At 40.7% G+C, this 16,538-nt stretch overlaps 1 protein-coding gene across 1 annotated transcript in view; it reads left to right on the forward strand.

The window, feature by feature from the left end:
* Window positions 1-1,504: 1,504 nt before the first annotated feature.
* The window catches only part of LOC133806379 (uncharacterized), a gene marked incomplete at its 3' end in the record, with an annotated part of 28,033 nt that continues 12,999 nt past the window's right edge, over window positions 1,505-16,538 (forward strand). Inside the window, exons 1-2 of the mRNA XM_062244488.1 lie at window positions 1,505-1,735; window positions 1,853-2,014. Of these exons, the coding sequence (XP_062100472.1) occupies window positions 1,505-1,735; window positions 1,853-2,014 (393 nt within the window). The remainder of the gene's footprint in view (window positions 1,736-1,852; window positions 2,015-16,538) is intronic.

A 16,538-nucleotide genomic window follows, 5' to 3' on the forward strand; every position in this document is an offset into this window, starting at 1 on the left:
GCTTGGTGGTCCTCACCAGGTTTCGGGACTCGAAGCATTCATGTCACGAGGTGAGGCTCCACATGGAATACATGGCCGCTAAGGCGCAATTTGAATTTATGCAATGCCTTCATGAAGATCATGTGGAGAGCCTCCTCACCATCAAGGTCGCTGTAGGAGCAAAGGAAGATGAAGAGCTTGAGACGTGGATCGATTCATCTTCCATGCCTCAAGGTAAATCCCCAATTGTTCTTCATTATTATAAGAACGTAAGGGAGGGAACTAGTCTAGACCATTATTTGTTTTTGCCCTCACTCCACGAGTGTGGTCAAATCTCAGGATGTCGTTGGTCCGAGGAGGACTACCAAGACTATCAAGACCTCATCGACGTATTCCTTTGCAATTCGAGGAGGAAGAGACACCCCAAAGGTCTCGCGCCTCTGGACGAGGTGACAACTATGCACGCCACTTTATTTTGTTAGTAGGAGACCAATATAATGCAGGAGATTAGTTAGCTCATCCATGAATTCGCCCATTCCATCCTTCACTCAGAGGAGCCTGATCTCGGTGGGGCTCTTGAGGAGATTTATACTTAGTCTTGCATGCATTTTTACTTGTTTTCATTTCTTTCCTTCCTTTCCGAACGGTTAACCGGTTTGTTTCCATTGTGCAAAAATTATTGGCTGATCCAAATTGTTTAGCTCAAAGCATCAGAGGGTGTTGGGACCTCTCAGATAGACCTCCTAGTGGTGTGTACCACGGCATCCACACCTCCGGCTGTCGCGCCACCCCCCGTGGCCCCCGCAACTCCTAGAGCTGCTCCACTGGTCCTCACCCCAAGGATAGTGGCTCCTGGTGAGGTCATTGACCTTGAGGTTCCCCCCCCCCCCCCTAAAGATGGGGAATCCTCTTCTAAAAAGGGCACGGAAGTCCCTTCAAAGGTGCCTGACTCTCCACCAGTCAGGGCACCTCGATTAGTAATCGTCCCAGAGCATTATGATGGGGAATACTTCGAGAAGCACAAGCAGGTTGTTGAGTATTACAACGCCTATACTGACGAGGGTAGTGAGGACTTCAAACTCCTTGCTGAGTTCCTAAGCAAGGATCGACTATAGGATTTTGTTGCTCCTCCCAGTCGCGAGGAGCTGGAGCCTCTCCTCGTGTTGTGAGTACGAGGGAAGATTGCTCCGCTCACCGCATAGCTCCTCCAAGGGATAGCGGGCTCCTTCACTCATTGTGGTAGCGACAACGAGGTTTCATATTTGGCAGCCGCCACTCCTTCGTAAGGGTAAGTCTTCATGTGTTTATCTTAGTATTATTTATTTCATTGACTTCTTTTTACTGATTTGTTACTCTAACTTTGGCACAGACTACGAATTTCAATCAACGGCTCTGGGACTTCATAACTATGCAGTCCTTTGAGCTGAAGGAGGCTCGGGAAGAGTTATTAAACACTTCAAAAGAGATGGAGCGATTCTGAGAAACCGCAGTCCCATTGGAGGAGCACTAGCAACTCTAGAATAAAATGGAGGACACAAGGGCCTTTGTCTGTGAGATGGAGAGCATGCTAGTCACTGAGCAGTCAAAGTTGTCCACCCTGGAGGAAACTTCCTCTAACTTATTAGAGGAGGTCGTGGGTCACACTCGTGCAGTGGAGGAAGATCTGGCTAAGGCCCACGAAAAGCTCTGGTTGAGCTGGACGGAGTCTTTAGCCCACACCGAAAAGTTGATCAAAGCCAGAGAGGATGCTGCACGGGCAGCTACTTGAGCCGAAGCTGCCACCAAGGAGGCCGAAGACCTCCGTCTCCGAGTAGAGGAATTGGAAAAGGACCTCGACGTGACAGTTGATGATACACTCTTTGTTGTGTGGCAGAGCAACAGAGACATGGATCTCTCATTAATCGAGGACCCCAACATTAGAACAGTGATGAAGGCGCACCTTGAGGTGGAGGAGGACAGGGCGGCCCAGAAGAGGGAAGCCACTGCGGCGGGTCGCATCCCCAAGGATGATTGTGTGATCAAGCTGGTGGAAGAGGTTCCTCCAGGCTAAGGGGCACAGTAATTTTGTCATGTATACTGCATTTTTAGCTATGTAGGCCTACGTACCATAGTTTATTGGGATATAAACAATCAAAACTTGAGTCCCTGAGCATTATTGTAAATATTTTTCCATTTAAACATATGCAACTTGCACTACTTTATCACCATGATTGCACTCTTATCATCGAATTAACACTTAGTAAATAGACAACTTGGACTTTGTTAATTCAACTCAATGTAACGTAACTCATGAGAGTTCCAAGTCACCGACTTAGGTCTTGTGCGTGACTCTCGAAGACTCGAGTCTTTATTGACTTCTCTTAATACATAGACAATTTTTAAGCATTTAATGTTGCTCAGGCTCATGGCATTTAGTGCGAAGTCGGGTGATACTTGATGCAGCCCTGCGTCCTAGAGATCCAATGACTCAGGACGGGGCTAGCCTGTGGTACTTAGAGCTTGAGGATCTTTGTGCCAATGTCTATACGTTTATGCTCTCATGGTCCTAAGAGTAAATTATGCGGTGCCAAGTGAGGGCACTTGGCTATCCTACGCCTTTGAGTTCCAACGTTTCAGGCTTTTAGGACGTCTATACTACTGTAGACTTTTTTCTGAGTGCTCGATGCTTAGGACATTTAGTGTTGCCTTTCAAGCTTCATGTCCTTGAAAGTAACTTTAATGTTGTCCTATTTTCTTGAGTCCCAATGACTCGAGCCCCTAGGAACTCATTCACACTAAGCCACCTGCCCCCCGGGTATGTAGTCACCTGTGGTTTAGCTCAAACCTATTGATTTACCCCTCGAGTGCGCAACTCGGGGCCTAATCAAGTTGAAGTTGTGAACATATCATCCTAGGTTGAGGTAATTGAGTTCCCTGCCATAGACTCGGTTTTTTCGCGACACTCAAGTTTTAGCACTCGAGGTCTAGCTCCGAGTTCCAATGACTCGGGCTTCCACTCGCATCTCAAGATCGTAGGACTAGGTTAGTGCTCCTCAGGCACAATGTCCATGGGAGGTGACCTAAGTCCATTCTCGTACAAATTTTACTCCTAGGGTCGACTCCTGTCTCTGAGTGCAAGAGACTCGGGCCCCAATTCATATCTCGAGATTGATGGACTAGATTATTACTTATCAGGCACGAAATCCACGAAAGGTAACACTAAGTCCATTCTCGCACCATTTTGGAGCAATTAGTGCAAGGTCCTGCAGAGTATTCTGCTTAAGTATTTGGTGACTTAGGCTCGTGCTCGAGTGCGAATGACTCGGGCTTCCGTTCACATCTCTAAGATTGGGATTTGGTTATTACTCCTTGGGTGCGCGCTGTCCTTGGGAGAATACACTAAATTCATTCTAGCGTTACTTAGATCTCTTTAGCACTGGATATTTCCCAGGCTAGTTAGTTATGTGGTCTCATGACATTAGGGACGCTAGCTTAGCTTCCCCAGTCATTGACTTCTCGATGCTATTCTTTCTTGCAACCTATTGGGACTTGGTCAGTGCTCCTTGGGCGCAACGTTCACAAAAGGTAACCCAAGTTCATGCCTTAGTACCACGTTGTAACGCCTTGGATAGCCAAGACCGTTACACTGTGTATTTATAAAAGTGCAAGACTTGCTAAAAAAGTCTTTCAGTTAGAAACATGTTACTGAAACTATAATTGAACTAGGGTTAAAAGATTTTGGTCACAAAATTTGCATTTCATATATTTAAATATTTTAGTACATGGGATCCCAAAAGAAATAGCGTTTAAAAGACGGTTTACAAAATTTCAGGTTATAGGTACAGCTACTAGCCACTCTAAGGGAAAAACAGACATTTAGGCTTTCCTGTCCTGTACCACTCCTCGGTCGTCGCGGCCGATCAGCTGACTATGTACATTCAGCCTCAAAGCTCTCCCACTCAGGACTGGTCCACCTTACCCTTGCCTTTACCTACACCACATAGCACCCGTGAGCCAAGGCCCAGCAAGAAAACAGAATAACATAGCATAATCATCAATTAAAAAATCAGATAACTCGAACAGTATAATCATATACTTAACAACACAAAATATCCATAATCAGGTATTCAGCATACAAAGTTTGTCAATTAACATTAATAACCAATTCACATATAATAACCAGGGTCGACGCCCTTAGGTCGCACCCCTTATTTATCCCACTGACTCAAGCCCGCTTAAACCGATCTCAGTGAATATCAAGCTTTCCTCAGCTACCAGCGGCCAAGCCACGCCCTATGCGCAAATATTGATTTCGGCACTCTTAGGCCATTTATCACATGTCCCATGGCATAATACCATCTATGACATCATACAGATATAGGGAGCTCTTAGTCCCAATACAATCACATAACCAGGTGCAGTTTTCTTACATTTGGATTCCTGTTGCTTTGATCAATGATGACAACCCTCAAGCATGATCCCTTCCGAGCCCTAGCATACACCTAGTCACAGTCACAAGTTAGAACCATTACCAAACTTCAATCACAAAACCTAACCTCGAGACCAATCCCGAGCCCTCGGGAAGCCCTAATTCCACCAAACAGGGTGGTGGAATCAAACCCCGAGCCGAAATAACCCAAAAACCCCCTTCTAATAATAGGGTAGCGCTACAATGCCATAAAGAGGGTGCTATAGCGCTACAAGCAGAGCCAAAAAGCTATGAAACAATAAGACCTAGCGCTGTAGCGCCCAATGACTAGTGCTACAGCGCTAGTCACAGCACAGCCAAACCCATATTTTCTTCCTTCAATTTTCCCCGAGCCAAACCTCTCCAAAACTCATCCAAACCTCAACCATATCCCAAAACAAGCCTACCAACATCTATAAATCATCCCGTAAGACCCAACCATATGAAAATCAAGCACATGCACCCCAAGATAAAGAATTCACCATGATTGAGCTTAAAGCTTAAAACTCAGCAGAACAATAGAAATTCAGGACTTTGAAGCTAGAACTTCTTACCTTTGATGGAGGATTTTGACCTAGGTTATATTCCACACCTTCTTAGCTTTCACTCCTCAAAACCACAGGCTTAATTCCCTAGAATTCCCATCAAAACTCAGCTTAGAACAACAATTTCAACACCAAAAACCAGAACTGAAAAACATGTTGAAACTTACCTCAAATGGACTGAATTACTCTTGCTAACTCCTCAAGCCAAATCAAGGGCACAAGTGTGAATTCTTAGCCTAAAGTTCCTCAGAATTTCAACCTCAAATTCCAGCAGAAAGGGTGAGAGAAACCTAAACCGTGAGAGAGAAAACAAGACTTTTGTTTTTCCTTCTTTCCCTTCCTTTTCCTTTTGTCTCTTTCCTTCCTTCGGACTTCTAAAGTTTTCTACACATTCCACTAAAGCAATAAATCAAAAGTAATACTTATCTCTGATTTTTTTTAAAAATGACCAATTTGCCCTCCCATAATTCCTAAGCCTTTAAATCAATCTAGGGGCATTTTGGTCATTTGCTCCCAATTCCTGCTAATTCTTTGAATGTCTCTAATATTTACCGCTTACTTTCCAACACCTAACTAATCACCAATTATATTCCTCAATATCAAATAGACTCCAATATATTTCCTAAATTCCCAGAAATACCCCCAGGCTCGCCCCGAGCCGGGTATAAATTCTCACCGTGACTTTTCTGCTGGACCGCTCACTAGGATCACCTCGAGTCTCAAGCTACAAATATATCCACATAATAATGTGGTCTCAACAATTAACACAAAGATTTACATTTATGCCCTCAATGGGACAAAATTATGAATATGCCCTTATAACCTAATCAGGGCCTACATGCATACTAGTACACATAGTCATGCATCACATATATCTAAATAATCATATAAACATGCTTTTAATCATTTAAAAACCACATATAATCCAGTTATGCCCTCCCAGCACACTAATCAAGGCCCTTAAGCTTTATTAGTAAATTTGGGTCGTTACACACGTACACAAGACTTAGTCTTCCATTCGCATCTCCAAAGCAAGGGACTTGTTCGGTGCTCCTCTAGCGCAATGTCTACAGGAGGTGACCTAAGTTTTTTCTCGCAGTACTAGGATTCCTATTCTTTAGTCTTTAGATGCTAAGCCTACCCTGCTCTGAACAAGCTTGGTTTCTTATGTCACGGACTCAAGGCTCCTTAGTTTCTTAGGTTTATTTATTGTCGGGGTATTGATGCTAAGCCTACTCCAGTTTTGACAAGCTTAGTTTCCTAGGTCATCCTCCACCAGGCGTGGTTCTCTGTGAGGTTGCTGCCCTAACTGAATGCCCCCCAAGTGATCGAAGATGAGTCTACGATCACTTGTCCAAGCCAATGAGCAGGTGCTCTATGAGTAGTACATACAAAATAAAGAAAACTAACAAATATAAGGAGATTACTAAAAAAAAGGTCGGTAGGACGCTACTCGAAGCTGAAAAGCTTCAAGGGGCTCCTCCACAAGTTCCAGGGACTCTTAGAGTAAAGTGTGGTTTGTGGTCAGATCATACATTTCTCATCGGTGCGTGGAGACTGCTGCTTCAACCAGGAGCATGGCCTCATAACCATAGGCCTTAGAAAATGGTGAGTGGCCCATGGAGGTCCTGGCAGTGGTGTGGTAACTCCACAATGCTCTAGGCAGCTCCTCAGGCCAAGCACTTTTCGCGTCTTGTTGACTGCTTCAACCTGCCCATTCTCCTGTGGGTGGGCCACAGAGGAAAAGGTCTTCACAACCCCATGCCCTTAACAGAAGTCCATGAACACCTCATTGTCAAACTGCCAACCATTGTCAGGGACTATCTTCCTCAGGAGCCCGTAGCGACAAACGATGTTCTTGATGATGAAGTTCGGTGCCTTCTTAGAGGTGATTGTAGCGAGTGGCTCAACCTCGACTCACATTTTGAAGTAATCGACGACCACTATTGCATACTTCACTCCTCCATTTCCTGTGGGTAATGACCCGATAAGGTCAATGCCCCAGACCACAAAGGGCCAAGGACTGGTCATCTAGGTGAGCTCATTTGGAGGAGCTCAAGGTATATTAGCGAAACACTAAAACATTTGGAGGATCTTCATTCATGGTGGGCCAAAAGTATTCTTGTCTCAAGATCTTCTTGGTGAGATCTGCCCCCCAGCGTGGTCCCTGCAAAATACCCCATGCACTTCTTGGAGTATCAGACCGGTTTCTGTCATGAACACACATCAAAGCAAGGGCAACGAATATCCTCGCCTGCATAGTTTGTTGTTCATGATGACATACCGAGGCGCCTAGTAAAGTAGCTTCCAAACTGCTTTCTTGTCTTGCGATAACTCACCAAATAGAAGATATTTCACTATAGGCTCCATCCAACTGTCCTGGGGTTGGACTGCTTCCACTTCTTGGTGGTTGGGGACTACATTTCACCAAATACAAGATATTTCACTATAGGCACATGGGGACTACATTGATCGGTTCAACATCCCGATGGTTGCGAGCTTGGCCAGGGCATCAGCGTTAGAGTTCTATTTCCATGGTACTTTTCGAATGGTGAATTTTTTGAAGTTGTCTTACATTTCTTGGGTCTTCGCTAAGTAAGCGGCCATATTTTTCCCTTGGGCCTGGTACTCCCCAAGTATCTAATTAACTACAAGCTGGGAGACACTAAAAATCTCAGCCTTGAGCTCAAGTGCTACTCGGAGACCAACAATGAGTACCTCATACTCTGCTTCGTTGTTTGAGGCATCAAACCCAAATCTCAGAGCACTGTTAACCATGTGTCCCTCGACGGATACAAAAATGAGGCTTGATCCAGCGCCATTTTCATTAAATGATCCATCTACCTATAGCTTCCTTATGGGCCCAACCACCATGGCGTTCCTATGTCTCTCGTGGTTTTTGGTTCACTCGGCGATGAAATCTGCCACCGCCTACCCCTTTATGGCGGTCCTCGTGTGATAAGTGATGTCAAATAGACTACGTTCGACTGACCACTTGAGGAGTCTCCCAAATGACTCTGGCTTTTGGAGGACTTGCCATGAGGGACGGTTCATGAGGACCTTGATGGGATGTGCCTGAAAATAAGGCCTTAGCTTCAGAGAAGCTACCATTAGGAAATAGGTCAGCTTCTCCATGAGCAGGTATCTGGACTCCACTCTGAGGAGTCTCTTGCTCACATAGTACACGAGGTGTTGGACACAACCTTCCTCGTGTACTAAGGTGGCATTAATGGCATTCTCTGAGATAACCATGTAGATCAGAAGAGGCTCTCCCTCTATGGGATTCGACAAGACTCTGCTCCGAGGAGTCTGCTGCTCACATAGTACACGGGGTGTTGGACGCGGCCTTCCTCGCATACTAAGGCGGAACTAATGGCATTCTCTGAGACAGCCATGTAGAGCATAAGGAGCTCTCTGTCTATGGGCTTCGACAAGATATGTGGGTTTTCCATGTGTGCCTTTTGCTGTTAGAATGCCTGTTCGCACTCATCTGTCCATTCAAACCTCTGACCTCCTCGGAGTATGATGAAGAACGATATGCACTTGTACTTTTCCTTGGAAACAAAGTGGCTCGGGGCGGTGATCCTCTTGTTGAGGCTCTAAACATCCTTATGCTTTCGGGGGGATGGCATATCTCTCAGGGCTTTGATCTTCTCGGGGTTTTCCCATCCCTCGAGCACTGATAATAAATCCTAGGAACTTTCCGGAGGAAACTCCAAAAGTGCACTTCTGGGGATTCAGTTTCATCCCAAACCTGCGAAGTACTGAAAATACTTCTACCAGGTCCTTTTCATGGTCGAGGGCTGTTCTAGACTTGACCAGCATGTCGCTACAAAATCCTCCTTGTCCAATCCCAATTGTTCCTTGAACATACAGTTCACGAGCCTTTGATAGGTGGCACCAACATTCTTCAGCATGAAGGGCATCACTTTATAGTAGTAAACTCCTTTATCAGTTCAGAAGCTGGTGTGTTCTTGATCCTCGACATGCTTGGAAATCTAGTTATAGCCCAAGTACGCGTCCATGAAGGAGAAGAGCTCATACCCAGAGGTGGCATCGACCTGCTGATCTATTTTCGGCTGCGGGAAACATTCTATAGGGAAAGCCTTGTTTAGGTCAGAGAAGTCTATTCAAGTCCATCAAGTGCCATTTGTCTTGGGCACGAGGATTGGATTGGATACCCAGTTGGGGTATTGGTCGTCCCGAATGAATTCATTTGTGAGCAGCTTGTCTACCTCCGCCTTTACAGCTTCCACTCTATTTTGGTCAAACGTTCTCCACTTTTGCTGAATCGGAGTGACGTTTGGATTGACATTCAAGGCATGACAAATGATATTTCAGTCAATGCCAGTCATGTCGAAGTAAGACCAGGAAAAAACATCCTGATTTCCCTAAAGAAAGCCCACCAGTGCATCTTGGACTTCTGTCTTCAGATTCTTCCCTACCATGGTCTTCCTTTAAGGGACGGAGGCATCGGGGGCCACTTCCTTGACTTCCTCCATTGGCCCGATAGCCTTCTCTTCCTAAACCCACGAGTTCAATTCGTTGGTTGAACTGGGCTACTACCACACTTGGTTGAACAAGAGCATAGGATGGATACAGAGGCCACGAGGCCTGGCATCGTCAGAGCGAGAAAGGCAACTGGCCCCCCAAATGCTCTAATTTGGGCATCTTCCCAACTAATATATTCTTGTGCTCGGCGAGTGAAGTCGTCGAGCCTTCAGCATCCTCTCCATTGGAGATCATCCCATAACGTGGAACCCCCATGGATGTCGACTTGTAAGGCCATCAGTTGCTGGCCATCGTCGACCCTCTTGGTCCTCGCAGCTTCCTCCTTGAAGTGTTTGATGTAATCATTGAGGGTCTTGAAGGGTCCTTGCTTTATGATGGCCAAAGGGTTTACCTCAAAGCTCACCTTCCGATAAGATATGAATTTCCTTTGGAATGAAGACAACAGCTGGTGCCATGAATGAATGGTCCCGACCTGTGTTTCTTGAGTCATTCATCTGCTGGTCCCATCTAGGTTATCAGGAACACATGACACTTGGCATCTTTGGAGAAGCGATGCACCGACATCAACCTATTGAACTTTGAGAGGTGGTCAGTGGGATTCGTACTTCCATCATATGATGTGATGGGAGGCATCTTAAAGCCTCACGGTAATGGGGCTTCTATAATGTGAGGAGCACATGGCTCCCAGTCCTTGTCTTCCAAGTCAGAGTTATGGCTCTGCTGTTGGGCCATTTTGAGCATTATCATCTTCAAGCTCTCTAACTTCGCGCGAAGGGGGTCCTTCCTCTTGGGTTCGTGCTTGAAAGCATTGTTACACCAACGAGCATTCAGGTCGTGTCGTAGGTCAGTTTGGCCTTGGTATGCACCACTACCCTCGTGGTACGCTACTTATGTTTCCCCATTGGACTCAATGTTAACCGAGATGCTGATGCCGCGTTCTCAGTTAACGAAGATGCTTCGCCTATTGGTTCCTGGGCCATTGCTCCTATGGTTTTGGCGAGGAGCTGCGGGGACACCACCTCTAGGCCTCACGCGATCCGTATTAAGATGCTTGGGTGGAATGCCCTGGGCTCCACGGGTACTAACGGTCTGGCGGTGTCCTCAGGCACCTAGGCCTTTACCCTTACCAGCTAGCCTCAGGACTTGGTTATCTTCAGGGCTCCGACGAGCCTTCTTTTGCTTGGGAGTAGGATTTTCATCGAACTTACCCTTGCCATGATCTTATGACACAGGTGGGGCTCCAATTCCAGCTGGGTGCATAGGGGGCACGCTAGCTAGTGGATCTCGTGTCACATCAGCGGGGTGCTTGGGAGGCATATCGACTAGGTCAAAAGGTGGCACTCCAACTGGGTGCACAGGTGGCACACTAGCTTCCTGCGTAGTTGGAACTTCGCCATGGGGGTCCATTCGCAGCCCTTGGGCCACCAGAGTATCTCTCATGGCGTTAACCATCTCCTGTAGGGCGGCAATATTGCCCTCCTAGGTGTCGAGTTTCTGCTGCTAGGTGGCTACTCGTCCTCTACGCCATCGTATTCGGTGTTTTTGTCGTAGTCTTCCACCATCTTAGGGAAGTCCTACAGTGGTGGACAGCTATTTTCTCCTCCCCCAACTCTGGCTGGAGGAGCTACATCGTCTGGTGCGTTTCTCCAAGTGGTCACTATGACTACGTTCTTCAAGCTTTCTTCAGGCTCTCGATGAAAGCACCAAAAAGTTGTTTGCCTTTTTTTCTATCAACCTAATCTGAGAATTTAAAGAAATTAATTGACAAGAACACAATGATTTTACGTGGTTCACGCTATAAAAGCCCTAGTCCATGAGTCTCTGATATTTAGTGAGCTTGAGGCTTGTTTGAGCAAGCTCTAATGGTGGTTCTCAGGCAGTGTATACATTGCACTGAGTTACATAGTTTCTCTCTTTAAAAATTCAAACTCTTTACAAGGATATACCCCAGCCCTATTTATAGAGGCGGGATCATTAATGTTAATCACCTATCATTCATACAAATTCTCTCATTCTAGGGTATTAATGTTGAATTAATATAAAATGGGTTGCACTAATTAGAGACTACGACCCAAGCGGATTGCACGGGGCCCATAGCAAAAAGTCGCGTACAAACTTTATGGGGAACATATCTCTGAATGTCAAGGTGTGGTGCATGTTTGCCCATGTCAGGCGACGTTGTGTGAAATTCTGATTGTCGAGGGTATAAACTCGACCCCACTAATCGAGGCTCACCAAAAGTTATCAAATGATCTTCTGGTGACCCATACCCGTAGTGACTGACACCTGGCATCTACTTTATGTCCGAGGACCATAATACTAGACCTGAGAGATGGGCGAGTGAAGAGAGCCTCTCGGGACGTGGCCTCACCTGAAGGAGGAGGGAGATGGAACAATTTTAAATTTTATCTTTTAGATTCTTTTTCGGAAAAAAATTTATTGATATTAAGTTTATTAGTTTAATTTTAAATTTTATGTTTAATTTTTTTAATTAAATCTTATTATTTATGTTAATTTTTTATTATTCAAAATCATTTTTTAATTAAAAACAATTTATTTATTTTTAATTAATTCATTAATTAGTAAATATATGATGGCATTTTGGTCATATTCAAAAAAAGTTTGACCAAAATCAGGCTTAGGGTATTATTTTGTTCCATTATGCAAAACAAATGTTATGAATTGTCAAATAAAAAAATATATGGTCCAATCGCTAACTTTTGCACAACACAGAGGCCAAAATGATATTTACACTATAATATATATTGTGATTCTAGTTTTAAAATTAAATATTTTTTTCTAATTTTCTTTTAGAAAAAATATTCAATATAGTAAAATATATGAAAATTTTAAATTAAAACTATGAATTTAAAAAGTTTATTTGTCCAAATTTTTGTTATTTAATTAAATTAATTTTAAAGTAAAAAAATTATATATAATATTTAATTAATGGCTATAGCAATTAAAATAAGTAATATCTTATTAAAAATAAATAAACGACAAAATAAGAAAAATGTATATTTATGTCTTTTTCACTATTACATATATGTTGGGATAAACAAAATACATTAAATGACAAAAAAAATAATAAATTTAAGCAAATAAATATTTTTCGGCTATAGTTTTGAAAACATAATTGATAGAGTAATTTAAATACTTTAATATAAAATTTTAAAATATGTAATGAGAAATTATTATGACACATTTATTACTTTTACTTTTATTTTCAATTCTTTACCTTATTTAGATGACTTTATTTTTTTTTAATTTATTTACTTTACTTATATGACTTTAAAACTAACGATATTAGAAAACAATAAAAATAGTGTTAATTCTAACGAAAACCAACAATTTTTATTAAACTCATATATATAATATATAAAAATATATATAAAAAGTAATCAATAAAATAATTTAATAAACAAACATTCAACAGAGCGATTTTTAAAATGTAACACTTTTATTGAAGTATTATTACTATTATTGTTACTAAGCACTTCTCAATTTGGGGCAATTTTCTCAAAGTTATATTACTCCTGTCACCTGCGCTTGAGGGATTCAAAAAGGTATTGTTCTCCGATCGTTGATTGCATCTTTTTCGATTTCCTGAAATGGCTGATTCGGCTCAAGTGATATCCGTGAAGCTCAATGAAAAAATGATTCTATTTGGACTTTCCATAAGGAATCATTTTTTCCTGGTCCTTTCAGATATTGAAAAACCTGGGAAAAGCTCTTTTGAAATACAATGATTAGCTACAAAAGTCATTATTTTCATAAGTTCATAGCTATATTTGAATCTTATTATTACTTAGTAATGTTTTAGATTTAAGTCAAGTTATATATTGGCGTGCTATATTGTAAAAAAAAAAAAAATTACTACTTTGGACCTTGTATTTTTTTTCCGAATACACGATCGGCTCATGTGTATTTTTAAATGATAATTCGAACCTTGTGTTTTACAAAATGGATCAAAATGGTGTCATAGACCCAATTTTGGTTAAAATATTTTCAAATATATTATTTTATTCTCAGATCCTCGACCACCTCTTCAACTTCTCTAAATTTATTGCATCACCAACGATACAAGAATTAATCTTATAATTGAACATAATTTGACCAAAATCAGGTCTAGGATACTATTTTGATCCATTTTGTAAAATACAAAGTCCAAATTGACATTTAACAAAACACAGAGACCGATCGTATATTCAGAAAAAACATAAAAGTTAAAATAATATTTTCCAATAAAAAATCAATAAATTCATACCACACTAACCCAAATTTAATATGAGAATACAACAAACAATTAATACATAAAATGAAACAATAAACGATACTCAATTGATTATCAAATAGGCACGCTTTTTGAGATTTGATAAAATTAAACAACAAACAATACTAAAAATGAATACTGAAGATTTGTTTTTCAATAATTATGAAAAACAAATCCAATAAGAAATATATATATATATAATTACTCAAAATCACAAATGTAGATATAATCCACAATATCTAAACAAAATTTTATGCGCCACAATTTTTTAGTTTGAGATCTTCTAAAATAATAGTTTAAATTTTAAATTTTTATCGTATAACATCTAAATAATTATATTAAATTTATAATAAAACTAATATACTCTTGCCATTGGGAAGTGCAACTTGCTTCACACTACTTTGCTTAACTAATAAAAGAAAGAAAAATCCAAACGGCATGCTTGATGGCAATAGAAAAAAGTACTCATTCGCCAAATTTTGCTCTTTCAACTATGGAGGCTTCCATATGAAAAGCATCGGTGAATTTATTTTTTATTTTCTTGACAAAAGACAAAGCATCAGTGAATTTTAATATAAATAAATTAGTTCAAAACTTATCTAGGGAAATTGCTCAATGAATTTTGAAACATACAAAAATTTAATTTTTGTTGGTACTCCTAAACGGTTCTAAAAAGCAAGTAACTAATTATGAAATGTTATTTCGACTTGTTTTCTGATCCGACACTGAAGTAACAGAATACATTTCTTAGGTACAGATTGTAGCTTTAGTTCAAAATACAAAAAACTAAGAGAAATGAATACTTTATAGCAATCAAGATTGTTAATGATGCTAGAGAAAAATATCTTGCAATCGACTATAAAGATTATTTGGTGATGTACACCAACTCACTATATTGTAATCACAACTATGTAAAACCCTAAATTGACAATCTTAATATAAGGAGATTTTTCTTTAAATAATATATTAGTTTTTTTTATTGGACTTGAAAATTTTTTCTCAATTAATTAAAGAATATTTTGTGATATTATTTTATTAACAAATTTCGTGGTAAATGCAGGTTGTCAAAATAAAATATATGTTTATATCTTTTCATTTTACAAAAAAATGAAACCTTGTCTAATAAAAAAATGATTTTTCAAATCTTTATTTATTTAAATAATGTTATTTGCTATGCTAATCATTTAATGCAGATCGTGAACTATATTGAGAAATTATTTGAATTCTAAAAATCAATGAATTCGTTCTAAATGAATCTGAACTTTTGGTTTGTCCATGTTTTATTATTTTATAAATAATATAGTATTTTGATTAAATGATTATGTGATAAATTAAGAGGTGTGACTAAATCATATGTCAAATTAAAAGGTGGGACAAAATCATACTTTGTCAAATAAAGAGGTGTGACAGTTGGTACAGTGTGGAGCGGAAGGGTGACAAAAAAAAATTTAACCAATGACAAATCCAATATCACATATATATACCTATACATTAAATCAAGATTCATACATCTCGAAGCCTATCAAGATTCATCGCTATCTAATGAGACAGCATTGAGTTCCACACCAAAATCTTTGAAGTCAACCCTCAACATATAAGGACGTGTATGGGCACGTAGGATATAGATGGCAAAATTGAGACTCTCTTAATGTACTCAACACATGAGATCAAGAGAGATTTGGAGAATATAGAGGCTATAAGAGAGAAAAACGTTGTTTTTTTTAGGTTTTCTTAGAAGTGATCAAATTCTATCATTATTTAATTTAAACTTTATAAACCTAAAATTAATCTGACAGACTTAGACTCAGTCAAAATTAATTTAGTTTTTTTTAATTCAATTTATTTAATAAATATTTTAATCAAATTAAAATAATTATGTAATAAATAAATAATTCAAATTATTAATAGTTAAAACTTTAATTGAACAAACAGGGTTGTGAGATGTGTCACATGCGAGTCACTATGCAAGCAAAGTGTTGGGCGTGTGGCACACATGTGCCTCCCCAATTTTATCTCATTTATTCATTCAATTGATAGTACAATATATTTACACATTAAAATAATATAATGTATCGCAAATGCATTGGAACACGTATTTTTACGTGATTCGGGTTATTAATTAACTCTAGTCCACGAGTCACTTGTATTAGGAGGCTAAGAACTTGCAAAGCTCAAGCTCTCTTGGTTTTCAGGCAGTGTATGAGCTCACTCTGAAAGTAGAATGTTAGCCCACCATTTTGTTGGGGGAAATGTCTCTGACACTGCCATGGCGGTTGTTGCACGTTTCCTCATGTCAGGCGGCGTCGTGGGACATCCAATTTTTCGTTTGTACAGAGTCAACACCACGATCCACGTGACAATAGGTGTCACAAAGTTGTCTGTGGTCTAGGGTAATCGTGCTTGACACCTGGTTACCATTCTCCTGGGCGGGAGGAAGGTCCTCATAGACTCGAAGAAGGTGATAATGGAGATGAATGTCTTGAATTTATACTTGGTGCACCATCCTGCAAAAGGATCCTTGGGGAATGACGCCTCTAGAAGGATGTATTCCTCCGGTGGTGGTGAACTGTGGCAAAGAACGGCCTTACATCCCTTGGAGCCCAGAATAGGCTCTGAGAGACTTTACCAGCTTATGTTGAACTATAATCCTCCTTATAGTGTGACACGTGTTATTCAGAGAAAACACGAAAAATACTTACCCCCCAAGTCTTCAAATAAAGAAAGCATGAACTCTAATGCTCCTTAAATGAGAGAAGCATTCTCTAGAGATTCATGCTTGGGC

Source organism: Humulus lupulus, chromosome X, assembly GCF_963169125.1.
Source record: "Humulus lupulus chromosome X, drHumLupu1.1, whole genome shotgun sequence".
Classification (NCBI taxonomy): Eukaryota; Viridiplantae; Streptophyta; class Magnoliopsida; order Rosales; family Cannabaceae; genus Humulus; species Humulus lupulus.